This window comes from Aethalodelphis obliquidens, unplaced genomic scaffold (genome assembly GCF_003676395.1).
Source record: "Aethalodelphis obliquidens isolate GAN/ISIS:26980383/991018 unplaced genomic scaffold, ASM367639v1 scaffold43, whole genome shotgun sequence".
NCBI lineage: Eukaryota > Metazoa > Chordata > Mammalia > Artiodactyla > Delphinidae > Aethalodelphis > Aethalodelphis obliquidens.
In genome coordinates, this window is record NW_020837987.1 from 3,375,300 (window position 1) to 3,388,264 (window position 12,965).

Sequence of the window (12,965 nt, forward strand, 5' to 3'; positions counted from 1 at the left end):
GTCCCCTGCATCGGCAGGCGGACACCGGTTCGTGCCCCGGTCCGGGAAGATCCCACATGCCGCAGAGCGGCTGGGCCCGTGAGCCATGGCCACTGGGTCTGCATGTCTGGAGCCTGTGCTCTGCAACGGGAGAGGCCACAACAGTGAGAGGCCCGCGTACCGCAAAAAAAAAAAAAAAAAAAAATTGCTTTGGCTATTCGTGGTCTCTTGTGTTTCCATACAAATTGTAAATTTTTTTGTTCTGAAAAATGTCATTGGTAATTTGATAGGGATTGCATTGAATCTGTAGATTGCTTTGGGCAGTATAGTCATTTTCACAATATTGATTCTTCCAATCCAAGAACGTGGTGTATCTCTCCATCTGTGTCATTTTTGATTTCTTTCATTAGTATCTTACAGTTTTCTGAGTATGACTAGAGATTTTAACACCGAAGTTTTCTTTTTATTTTGTAGGTTTGTGTGGTTTATTGTCAGGAACTGAAGTGCTGGTGCAGGGCTGTTATTAAGTCAATAGTGTCTTCAGCAGACCATTACCTCACAGAGTGTTTCCTTGTGGATTTTGCCAAGTACGTTCCAGTGAAATCCAAAAAGTATGTATGTATGTATTTATTTTGCCTCATGCTCTTTAGGGGACAAATGTCTGTTTTCAAGGAGAATGTCAATTTTCGGAGTAAGGGGCGAGAGCTTCAAGATGGGAAGACTTGCAGGTTCCAATTTTACAAGCAGTGAATGTAAGAGCAGGTGCTCAGGATGAGAATTCAGCAGGCGCCTCCGGCCCTCCTTCTGCCTTCCTTCCTAGAAAGTGCAGGCGCTCTCTGTCAGCCGCTCTCCTGGCCTGGCGTGGCATGTCCCCTGAGTTTGCTCAGGTGATGGAATGGGTGCTTCGGGAGGCTGGAGGCAGAGAGAAACTGGCTACCTGGAGGCAGAGAGAAACTCTTCTTGTCACCACAGAAGGGATGGTTTGCTGGCACAGCCTTAGATTGCTGAGAGCAGAGCGTGCGTCCCTCGTCCTGCTTAACAGAGTGAGGGTGTGACTGTCACAGAAGACAGGAGGCCGTTCAGAGTGACCCTCGATGACTCCAGGACCACACACCACGGTTCCCTAGAAAACACTTGTCAGCAAGGTGGTCTTGGTGTTTGTGGTAATTTTTCTCATGGTTTCCTATCCCAGAGTCAGAGGGTATCAGTTTAATAAATAATGAATAGTAAACATGAGGACCCTTCTTCCAAAAGGGAAAGAGTGGTCCCAGCTGCAGGGGAGGTGGGTGCCCTGATGGGGAGTCTGTGTCAGGGGACCGCTCCCACAGCAGGGCTGGCAGGTCTTCATGGAAAAGGAGGTGCCTTTCTAGCTTGTGGTTCTGCACCCATGTAACCATAGTGGTTATTAAAATTAACATCGTATTTAACGGTTTGGAGAGATTTCCTCTTAGTATTTGGAGTTTTAAGTTTAGTTTGTTTTGGGCAAGAGAATCGTATGATTAGAGCGGGGAGGCCTGGAGGGGCGGTTAGTGCAGCCGCCTTTTCTAAACGGTCCGAGACCAAGGTGGCCAGGCTGCCCATACACGGCCCCGAGAACCTGTTGATGTCGAAACCATACGTTCAAGTGCTCTGTCATTTGCCTGAAGGAGAATGGAAATAAAAATGCTGGACAGCTTACGAAACCTCAGCCCATCAGCTCTTTTGTGCAAAGTTGACAAATACTAATTCTTAAAACATCTGCTTATTTACAGAAGCTTCAAGATAATTCTGGTCGTGTATTGAAATTGCTATTTTAAAATCTTAAATAGAATTTGCTTCCAGGTTTGTTCGTTATTACCCAGTGTTTCTCAGTCTAAGGAGACAGTGTTTTTCTAATGCCTCCCTGCCCCCATGCCATAAAATTTTGACGCCAAAGATTACTGAGTAGCTTTTATGTACTATATGTATATCTGTGCTTTATACATAAAAAAGTAAGATTTTTCTGAGCCCCCAAGAACCAGTTTTCACCTTGCTCGGCAAATGGCTCCAAGCACTTGCTGCTGTTGGTGGCTGTAATAGAAACAGAAATAATCAGGTTTTGTTTCATGTTAAGTATTTTAATTATGTACTAGGTGTACTTTAAAGAAATATGTTATATATAATTTTTTAAATCATGGAACTCTTTCTCTTTCACTGTTAAGCATCCGAGTTGCAGTAGAAACTTTTATGCAGCTTCCCTACAGAGCAAAGAAATTCAGACTGTACTGCACAAAACCTGTCACATTGCACATTGACTTCTGTGAAGACAGCGCTGAGATTGTGTAAGTACAGCTTCTGACATAGGCTGAATCGTTAGTAAAAGTCTTAACTTGAGTGTATGATGCTTACGTGAAATCAGATCCTCTTGAGAAGTGCTGAGCCATTTCAAAGGTCTCTTTGTCCTTCAGGAGGTGTCTTCTGAGTCACTGTGTCAAACCTGGCCATGTAGCCCCATCTCCAGAGGCTGTGTTGTGAGGGGGTTAGAGTATGGTCTGAGCTCTGTGCTATTTGGCTTCTTAACTTACAAAAAGGGATAAATTAAGTGTAAAGAGAAACATTTGTACATCGGATCATGGAGCATTAAAAAAAAGTCCATGACATCCTTCTCCAGCCCCATTTCCTCCCTCCCTCCCTCCTGGGAGGCTTCTGTGACCTGTTCAGGCTCTGAACTTGCAGACCTTTTTCGGTGCTTTTATACATATTCACATGCTTGGAGCTTTTAATGAAAATTAGAACACACTGTCTTATTGGCAAATTTAACTTAAGAATGTATTGAGTTGGCCAAAAAATGCCTTTGGTTTTTAAGTAAAAATAAAGGACACATTTTTCATTTTCACGAAGAACTTTATTGAACAACATATTTACCCTTTTGTTCTACTACCTTCTGCCATTTTTCAGGCAACTTCATAATTCCATCTTCCCAAAACTTTTATCTTTTTGAGCAAAGAGCTGTTCCAGGTGCCTTTTACAGTCATCCAGGGAATTGAAATTTTGTCCATTAAGAGAATTTTGTAAAGACCTAAATAAATAGAAATCCGAAGGTGCAGTGTCTGGTGTATATGGTGGATGAATCAGAACTTCCCAGCCAAGCTGTAACAGTTTTTGCCTGGTCATGAAAGAAACATGCAGTCTTTGTGTTATCCTGATGGAAGATTATGCATTTGGGACACTTCCCTGGTGGCACAGTGGTTAAGAATCCGCCTGCCGGTGCAGCAGACACAGGTTCGATCCCTGGTCCAGGAAGATCCCACATGCTGCGGAGGAACTAAGCCCGTGTGCCACAGCTACTGAGCCTGCGAGCCACAGCTGCTGAGCCCACATGCCACAACTACTGAAGCCGGCACACCTAGAGCCCCGTGGTCCGCAACAAGAGAAGCCACTGCAATGAGAAGCCCACACACCGCAATGAAGAGTAGCCCCCGCTCGCCAGAAATAGAGAAAGCCCGCACGCAGCAGTGAAGACCCAGTGCAGCCAAAAATAAAGATAAATAAAATTAAAAAAAAAAAAGTGGAAGCCAAATGTTTAAAAAAAAAAATAGAGAATCGTATGCAGAAGTATGGTCAAGAAGGTGTTTTTTGCTTAACTTATGTGGAACCCAAACATCAAAGCGATTAACATAACCAAGCTGGTGCAAATGATTTTCAGCCCTTGAATTGGATATTTTGAGTATGTCGGCTGTCTGCCACGTGGTATAACATTGATTGTTCTCAGTTACTGTCTCGATTTGATCGCCATCAACTTCACCTGGTCTGCCCGACCGTGGAGCATCGTCCAGTGAGAAATCTCCAGCGCGAAACTTCGCAAACCACTTCTGACACATTCGATCAGTCACAGCACCTTCTCCATGCGCTGCACAAATCTTTTTTTGCGTTTCAGTTGCATTTTTACCTTTCTTGAAATAATAAAGCATAATATGCCAAAAATGTTGCTTTTTTCTTCCATCTCCAATATTAAAATGGCTGCACAAAAATTCACCAAAAATTTTTGATGTTTTTTTTTTTAATGCACGCTGATATGACAGCTGTCACAATACAATCTAACAAAATCGTTTCGAATGAAGTTAAACACAATTAAGTGCTACTAGAGCCATCTTATGGAAAAAAAGAACAAACCTTTTGGCCAACCCAGTATTTTGAAGTTCTTTGCCAGTACACGTATTCCCTTCTACTTTCAGTCATTTTCCTGGGTGAATACAATTGGCATACTTGCTGTCTTTAACCACTCCTCTCTTGATAGCCAGCTAGATTGTTACCAAACCATTTTGCACTGTACATTCTCATAAGAATATAGGTAAATCAAAATGAGATATATAGGTGTAGAAATGTATACATGCATGCATGCACATGTGTACACATGTATCTCACACACACACACACACACACACACACACCCCTGTCTAGTAATTTGACCACATTGCCAGTGTTTGTACAGGATGGGTCCCTGCACTGGGCAGTGCTGTGTCGGGGTTATGACTGTGATCTTTGCTGTCTTGAATGAGCACTACCTGAGGTCCTGGGGGTAGCCCCATCCTCCCCCTCCAACACTGGCTTTGTGGAAGAAGCAGCTATGGGAAGCAGCACAATTTTTTTTTTTTTTTTTTTTTTTGGCGGTACGCGGGCCTCTCACTGTTGTGGCCTCTCCCGTTGCGGAGCACAGGCTCCGGACGCGCAGGCTCAGCGGCCATGGCTCACGGGCCCAGCCGCTCCGCGGCATGTGGGATCTTCCCGGACCGGGGCACGAACCCGTGTCCCCTGCATCGGCAGGCAGACTCTCAACCACTGCACCACCAGGGAAGCTGGAAGCAGCACAATTTTGATTCAACTTGCACATCCCGGTGATGTTGCATTCTAAGTTCTCTCTGAACTTGGAAGCTGCCTCTCTTATGGATGCTTTTGTGGGATCTGTGGAGACCCTCCCATCTCCACTCCCCCAGCCCTCATCACCTGTAGCTCCCTTGGGATGACGAATGCATCACTCTTGTGGCTGCCTCGGAATCCACACTGATAAGCCAGCTGGTCTCTGCTGAGACCGCTGTTCCACCAGGCTGCCCAGCAATGCCTGCCCCCGTCCTGTCCCTCTTGCAGAGCAGCCAGCCCTCCGTGCCCAGCTCTTCCTCAGAGGCAGACCCCTGTCTTTCTCACGCCCCCTCTGCATTACCCCCTTCCCAGCGCCACCACAGTGCTCCCCAGGGGCCTTCCCAGCCTTGGACACACCCAACCCTAGGAGTCCCTCAGTGTAGGCGAAGAAGGGCTTCAGGTAAGTGATCTCACTGGGTTTTGATCACCTTCTTTGATGTTGCTGGTTTTGTGTTTGTGCCTCATCTAGAATGTTTGTCTTAACATGTGTATTACAGTTTTTGTTAAATTTCCTTTCAAAAGGACTCGCAGTCTATACTCCCATCATTGGGGTGTAGAAAGTGCTGCTTTCCCCACACAACATAGAATATCATCAGGCTTTTTAACTTTTGCTTGTTTGCTGGACAACAATGGTATTTTGTTTTAAGTTGTATTTTTCTGACTTGTAAAGTTGGGTATCTCTTCATGTAGTTTGTGTGTGTGTGTGTGTGTGTGTGTGTGTGCGCGCGCGCGCGCCGTGTTGAGAGAGAGACACACGTACACAGACACACAGACTAATTGATTAACCTGTGACAGACTTGTTGATTTACTTGTTCATAGACTAGATTGATTTTTCTCTTGGGCCTTTTCCTTATTAGGAATCTACTACATTTTGTTAAAAAACAAAAAGCTTATTAGGTAATTTTTTGTATAGCAGGGTTTTAAAACCACTGTATTCGTTTGTTTGTTTGTTTATACCTCCCTTCGGAAACCCTTTGTGATACTCTTGAAGTAATGTGCTTAGTATCTTAGTAAAAATAAAAATAACAGGGCTAAGTGCTTTCTGTACATTACCTCATTTGATCTTTGAAACAACCCTTGGAGGATGGTGATGGCATCTCTGAGAAATAAAACCAGTGGAGAAACATAAAACATATCACTCTAACCTTACTTTATTTTATTGTTGTTCCGTGCTTCTAAATATTGGTTTTTCATGATCTTCCACTGCCTATGGCTTCTCCTGCCATTTTCTTTCCAAAGCATGGTATGACTCTGACTCCAGTTTGGGAGTGTGTGTGTGTAGCAGCCTAACCTGACATAGCATCAGATCCCACAGGTTAAGGGCTTCACCCTACAAGACCTCCCCCAGCCCCCGCCCCTGCAACTTCAGATGCCAATTTCAAGTCTGGGTTGTCACCTGTGCTTCTGACTGGGATGGCTATAAATGAGAGGTTCCCTTCTTCGGTTTGATTAATTTGTTCACAGAACTCAGAGAAACATTTTACTTACTAGATTACCAGTTTATTATAAAAGATATAACTCAGGAGCAGCCAGATGGAAGAGATGCGCAGGGCAAGGTGGGGAGAGGCGCTTCCTTCCCTCTCCAGGCACGCCTGTCCCCCGCATCTCCACGTGTTCACCAGCGCAGAAGCTTCCAGCCTAGGCCCTTTTTGGTGTTTATGGAGGCTTCATTACCTAGCCGTGATTGATTAAATCTTTGGCCATTGGCAGTTGATTCAACCTCCAGCCCCTTTCTCCTCCCTGGAGGTCAGGGTGGTGGGACTGAAAGTTCCAACCCTCTAATCACAAGGTTGGTTCCCCTGGCAACCAGCCCCCATTTTTGAGTTACCTTGGTGCTTTCCACTCGTCACCTTGTCACTCTCATCACTGAACTCTGTGCCAGAAACAGGGACATGACAAAATAGATCTTTCTTATCATAAATCACAGTATCACACATAGGAAAGGACAAGATGATAGGCAGAAATGGGACACAGTGAAAGGGGTACCACGAGACAGTAGTGGCTGCGTTTCCCACAGCCACTTGCAGAATGTTGGTGTAACCAACACGTGTGGGGCCCTCGCTCCGTGCCAGCCCGTGCTGAGCGATCCTAGCTCAGGGTCCCTGCCCTGGGAAGCTAGCGTTCTGGCTGGGAGATGGGTGTCGCAGGTAACGGGACGATGGTGTTGGGACATGATGCCGTGGAGGTGGGCACAGTAGCTCAGGAAGCCCCAGAAAGGGGCCCATTCTCAGCGAGTCTCTGCACTGGCACAGGCGGGCATGGAAGAGAAGTCTGCTGCGGGGTGCAGCTGGGATCATCACCCCCAAGCCAGAGCCGGACTCTCCGTTACCTGCATCATATGTGCAACGTGTAATATCAGAAACATCCAGTGTATAATTTATTAAATGATGTTAGCGTACTGACCTCAGCATTTTATTTAATGAAGTTGCCTCTTTTCTCCGTTCCAGACCTGCCAAGAAGTGGGACAGTGCAGCTATTCGGTACTTTCAGAACATCCTGAAAGGTGAGGCAAGTGCGTGATCACAGCCGCCTGCTCTGAACTGACGCCTTCTGTTGATGAGAGGGTTTGAGATGTGCGTGCTTAGCTGTCTGACCCCCTTTGTGGGGTTCATGAGTGACCTGGGGCTTCTTCCACCCCAAGTGTCACAATGACCCTGCACCCCTGGAATTTTGGGGGTGGATGTGGGCATCCATAATTGACAGGTGAAATCAGGAAGGAGCTATGTGGGTGAGGACCCTTACACAATAATGCCTGTCTCTTAGTTGGCATAGAAGCTGCAGCACTGCAAAATAAATTTACGTGCATTTCATTGAACCAACAGTTGATGAAAAGCCTAACTTTTTTTCTGCAAGCAAGGGGTAGTAAATGGATACTTTGTGATCACCGTCATTGCTAATGAAGATGTGTAGGATGTCTCAGCACCTCTTTAGTGTGCTCTTTTTATTTTATATCCTTGGCTGTAAGACAGACTCTCATTTGAGACATCTGTCCTAACCCCTGGCCGTCTGAGCCAAATAACTGTGCCCAACTCCAGGGCTGTTCTGAGGAGTAGTGAGTTTGCATTGCCTGGGGTGCTGGCCCCTCTCCTCCACTGCCCCACTGTCCGGGTAAAGGAGCAAGCAGAGGCGTTGCACCTGGGAGAAATGGGAGGGGCGCCTCTGGTTTTGTAGCTTGGGCCCTTGTGAGCCCACAGGGGGCCCGGGAGACACAGGTTTGGAGGAGGCAGAGTGCTTGGGTTGAATACCGTCCTGCTACGTCCGCATAGCCTCCTCACCTGTAAAACGATAACAGTGCTTGGAGCTGCTACATGGAGCTGCCCTTTGGGGCATTTGGAGGGGTGGCATGGACTCAGGTGAAAGACTGTGACTGGGCACGTGGGTTTGGGAGTCACTGGAAAAGAAGAGAGGGCCCAGAACTGTGCTCGAGGTGCTGTCACAGGGTGACAGGAGGAGGATGGCGGGCTGAGAGGGACAGAGGACACATGGCTGACTTCGTGCCGGGAGAGCCTGCACCTTGCCTTGCCCAGTGCCAGACCCGTTCTGCGGGAGGAGGCTGTTGAATGTTGTGGCACTGGGTAATCGTGAGTGGTTAGCAGAGATTAATAGGTGAGAAATAGTCATAGTTGTTTAAACTATGTTGTTTTTTTTTTTTTTTTTTTTTTGGCCTCCCGGTGTGGCATGCGGGATCTTAGTTCCCTGACCAGGGATTGAACCCGCACCCCCTGCAGTGGAAGCATGGAGTCCTAACCGCTGGGCCACCAGGGAAGTCCCTCAAGCATACTTTTAATATCAGCTACTTTATGTTTTGATTTATGCTGTTTAGCAGCTACCCAGGTGGAAGCCAAATTGTGTGCTGTGGAAGAAGATACTTTTGAGGTTTACCTTTATGTAACTACAAAAAATGAAAAGGTAAGTGAAAGAATTGTATTAAAATATTATTAAAAATGCTTATTAAAACAGTACACACCTAGGAAAACAGTGTCATTCACACAGCATATAAATTTTCTTAATCTTTCAAGGTCTGGCTTAGATCAGAAGTTAGCCAGGTCTGTTTTTCTTTTAATTACTTAAAAAAATTACTTTAGTATTTTATTTAGACAGCATTTTATTGAGTAATGGACAAGAAATTATTCCTATAGTGATGAGTGTGAAATGTTATTTTCTTACGAGAGGATGTAATTTTCTTGAATACACACATTTGGTGTGGTTTTAGTTCCCTGCTTTTTCCCTTCCATGATTTTCTCATTGTATGGACATATGCTCACTGTAAAGAATTCAGATACCATAAGTAGAAAGGAAGTGGGCCTCACCTGTGAGCCCCCTCTTTCCTCCACCCAGTTATTAGCGGTTCACCTTTGGCTGGCTGCCCTTTATGAAGGGTGGTATGAGGACGCAGCAGCAATGTACCTTGTGCGGAGGTGGGTAGAGCTGCAGATCTAGGGCTGCTCAGGGCCCACAGAGGGCATCTAAAACCTGGATTTATTTTAAAACTTTGTTTTGGAACAATTTACACTTACAGACGAGATGCCAAAATAGTGCAGAGATTTTTGTATGTGCTTTACCTGGGTCCTCCTAATGTTAACCATACAAACAAGCAGTACAATGATTAAAACCAGAAAATTTACACTGATAAAATATAACTTAAAAAAATCTGCAGCCCTTATTTGAATTTTGCTGGTTTTTCCACTGATTTCCTCTCTCTGGTTTCAGGTCTGATCTCAGATCCCACATTGCATCTGACTGTCCAGTCTCCTTAGTTTCCTCCAATCTGTGACAGTTGTCTTTCCTCCTCTTTTAAGACCTTGACACTTCTGAAGAGTACTGGCCAGTTATTTTGTAGAATGTTACTCAATTTGGCTTTATTTGATGTTTTCTCGTGATTAGCTTGAGGTGTTGCATGCTTTTAGCAAGAATGCTATGGAAGTGATGCCCTTCTCAGTACGTCAGGGCGGGGGTTATGATGTTGATAATGTTTTATTATTTGTCATCTTAATCATGATCACCTGGTTAGGGTGGTGTCTGCTAGGTTTTTCCTCAACAGAGTTACTGTTTATTCCGTTTTGAAATTATTAAGTATCTTACGGGGAGATACTTTGAGACCATGCAGATAGCCATCAATGACTCTTCTCTGCAAAACTTATTTCTGTGGTGTTTGCCCATTTCCATCATGCCCTCTGCATTTTTAATTGGAATCTATGAGGAAGAGCTGACCCTTCTTCCCATTTATTAATTGATTCAATAATTTATCTTAGTATAGACTCTTTGGATATTTATTTTACTCTGAGGATATAATCCACCATTATCATTATTCTCCTGCTCAAGTTGTTGCAGATTTAGTTGTTAGGAGCTTCTTCAAAGTGGCTGATGTGTCCTTTCTGTGTGTCCCACCATAGTTGAAAACTCCTACTTTCTGGTACCCCAGGATGCTCCAAGGCTAATTTTGTCCTTTTCCAGCCCTAGAATCAGCCACTTCTCCAAGAAGTGGTTCCTTTTATTGAAGAATGGTCTTCTGATATTAAGATCAGGGCACTAGGTGTGCTCATTATTACTACTGGGGTGTCATTGATTGCAGGCCCTCTCAGCAGACAGATAGGAAAGACATGTATGTACGTTAACCCACTTACACAAACATTTACATCTATTCCTAGATCTATCCATCTGTATATATATTAAGAGCTCTGGTACCTCTAATTTCAATCCAGCGCTGCAGGGTTCATTCTACCCCTCCCCTCTCCTCATTCCTAACACCTGTCTCTGACAGTAAGAAACCTGCGTTAGCTACAGTATAGTTACTTGATTAATTCTAGTATTCACATAGAGTAATTTCAGACTTGCTAACCCACATTCCTGTGCAAAAGAAATTTGTCTTTAGCCTTAGAGCATGCAGCCCTGGATGCAGAATTACTTAGGTTAGCTCTTTTCTTCCCTACCCTCTTCAGTGTCATTGTGTTATTCATTTGTAATAAGGTTCATTTGTTACTCTTTGGGTTGTGTTTTGGGTTCCCCCACATTCTTGTTGATTTTGCCTGTGACTTTTCATTGCTTATTTTACAGCTTGGTAAAAATGCCAGAATGTTGGCTCTAGGACCCGTCTTGTGAAACATCTTTTAAACAAGTTCTCCACTGACCTGCTTCTTTCTTCTTGCTTTTCTTTCTCTGTGTGTATGGCTGTGTTCGGATGACAACTTGCTTTCCTCAGGGTGTTAAAAGAGCAGAGGCATGCTCAGCGGAGAGAACTTAGAGTGGACGCATGAGGTCATAATTGCCAGAAAAGAAAAAATGGGGTCAACAGTCCTTTTCTAGCTCCCGAAGGAAGCACAAGGATGTGTCCCAGCGTGTTCTCTCTCTCTCTCTCTTTTTTTTTTTTTTTTGCTTGTTTTCTTTCACACAAAATTATTTTAAGATACATCCACGTTGATCCTTTTATTGTCAATATCCTTCCATTGTCTGGTTATACTACAGTGTGTTTATCCATTCACTTGTTGATGGACATTTAAGTTGTGACCCCTTTGGGGCAACTACAAATGAAACTTCTATGAAGATTCATGTACAAGTCTTCCTGTGGACCTGTGCTTTCATTTTTCTTGAATAAATACCTAGGAGTCCCACTTCTGGGTAGTGTTATAGTATAGGTATTAAGAGCCTACCAAATTGTTTTCCAAAGTGGTTGACTGTTCTACAGTCCCATCAGCAATGAGAGTTAAAGTTCCTTCACATCTTCTTCATTACTTTTATGGTCATTCTCATTGGTGTGTCATGGTCTCTCACTGTAGTTTAAATTTGCATTTCCCCAGTGACTTACGATGTTGAGTATCTTTTCATATGCTGTTTGCAATCTGTATGTCTTCGATGAAGTATTCAGATCTTTTACCCATTTTTTTTCCTTTTTTTAAATTGAGGTATAATTGACATACAACATTATATTAGTTTCAAGTGTACAATACAATGACTTAATACTTGTGTATACGTATTGCAAAATGTTTAGTTAACATCCATCACCACGCGTTACAGAATTTTCTTCTGGTGATGAGAACTTTTAAGATTTACTCTTAGTAACTTTCAAATGTGCAATACAGTATTACTAACTATAGCCACCATGCTGTACGTTATATGCCCGTGACTTATTTATTTTATAATTGGAAGTTTTCACCTTTTGACTCCATTCACCCAGTTCATCACCTTCCCCCTGTTTTCCCCCACCCCAGCTCTGGCAACCACCAATCTGTTCTCTGTATCTATGAGCTTGGGGTTTTTTTTTGTTTTGTTTTGTTTTCTTTTGGTTTTAGATTCCACATACCAGTGGAGACTATATAGCATTTGTCTTTCTCTGGCTTATTTCACTTAGCATAGTGTCCTTAAGGTGTTGTCACAAATGGAAAGATTTTGTTCTTTTTTGTGGCCAAATCATATTCCATTGGGTATATGTATATACACTACATTTTTTTTAACATCTTTATTGGAGTATAATTGCTTTACAATGGTGTGTTAGTTTCTGCTTTATAACAAAGTGAATCAGTTATACATATGTCCCCATATCTCTTCCCTCTTGGGTCTCCCTCCCTGCCACCCTCCCTATCCCACCCCTCTAGGTGGTCACAAAGCACCAAGCTGATCTCCCTGTGCTATGCGGCTGCTTCCCACTAGCTATCTATTTTACATTTACACCACATCTTTATTTATCCATTCATCCACCCATGAAAGCTTAGATTATTTCCATTAACTTGGCTATTGTAAATAATGTTGCAGTGGTCATGGGGATTCATGTATCTTTTCAAGTTAATGTTTTCATTTTCTTCAGATAAATAGCCAGAAGTGGAATTGCTAGATCGTATGGTAGTTCTATTTTTAGTTTCTAGAGGCATCTCCGTGCTGTTTTCCATAGAGGGTATACCGATTTACATTCCCACCAACAGTGCATAAGGGGTCCTTTTTCTCCACATACTTGCCAACACTTGGTGTTTCCTTTTAACAACAGCCATTCTGACAGATGTGAAGTGTTACCTCACTGTATTTTTATTTATTTATTTAATTAATTTATTTTTGGTTGCCTTGGGTTTTTGTTGCTGCATGCGGGCTTTCTCTAGTTGCGGCGAGTGGGGGCTACTCTTCAT

The 12,965-nt window shown here is 43.7% G+C and overlaps 1 protein-coding gene across 1 annotated transcript in view; it reads left to right on the plus strand.

Annotated features, from left to right (window-relative positions):
* The window catches only part of TDRD12 (tudor domain containing 12), an 81,586-nt gene that overhangs the window by 14,660 nt on the left and 53,961 nt on the right, over positions 1-12,965 (plus strand). Inside the window, exons 3-6 of the mRNA XM_027079323.1 lie at positions 454-590; positions 2,160-2,279; positions 7,302-7,357; positions 8,678-8,763. Of these exons, the coding sequence (XP_026935124.1) occupies positions 454-590; positions 2,160-2,279; positions 7,302-7,357; positions 8,678-8,763 (399 nt within the window). The remainder of the gene's footprint in view (positions 1-453; positions 591-2,159; positions 2,280-7,301; positions 7,358-8,677; positions 8,764-12,965) is intronic.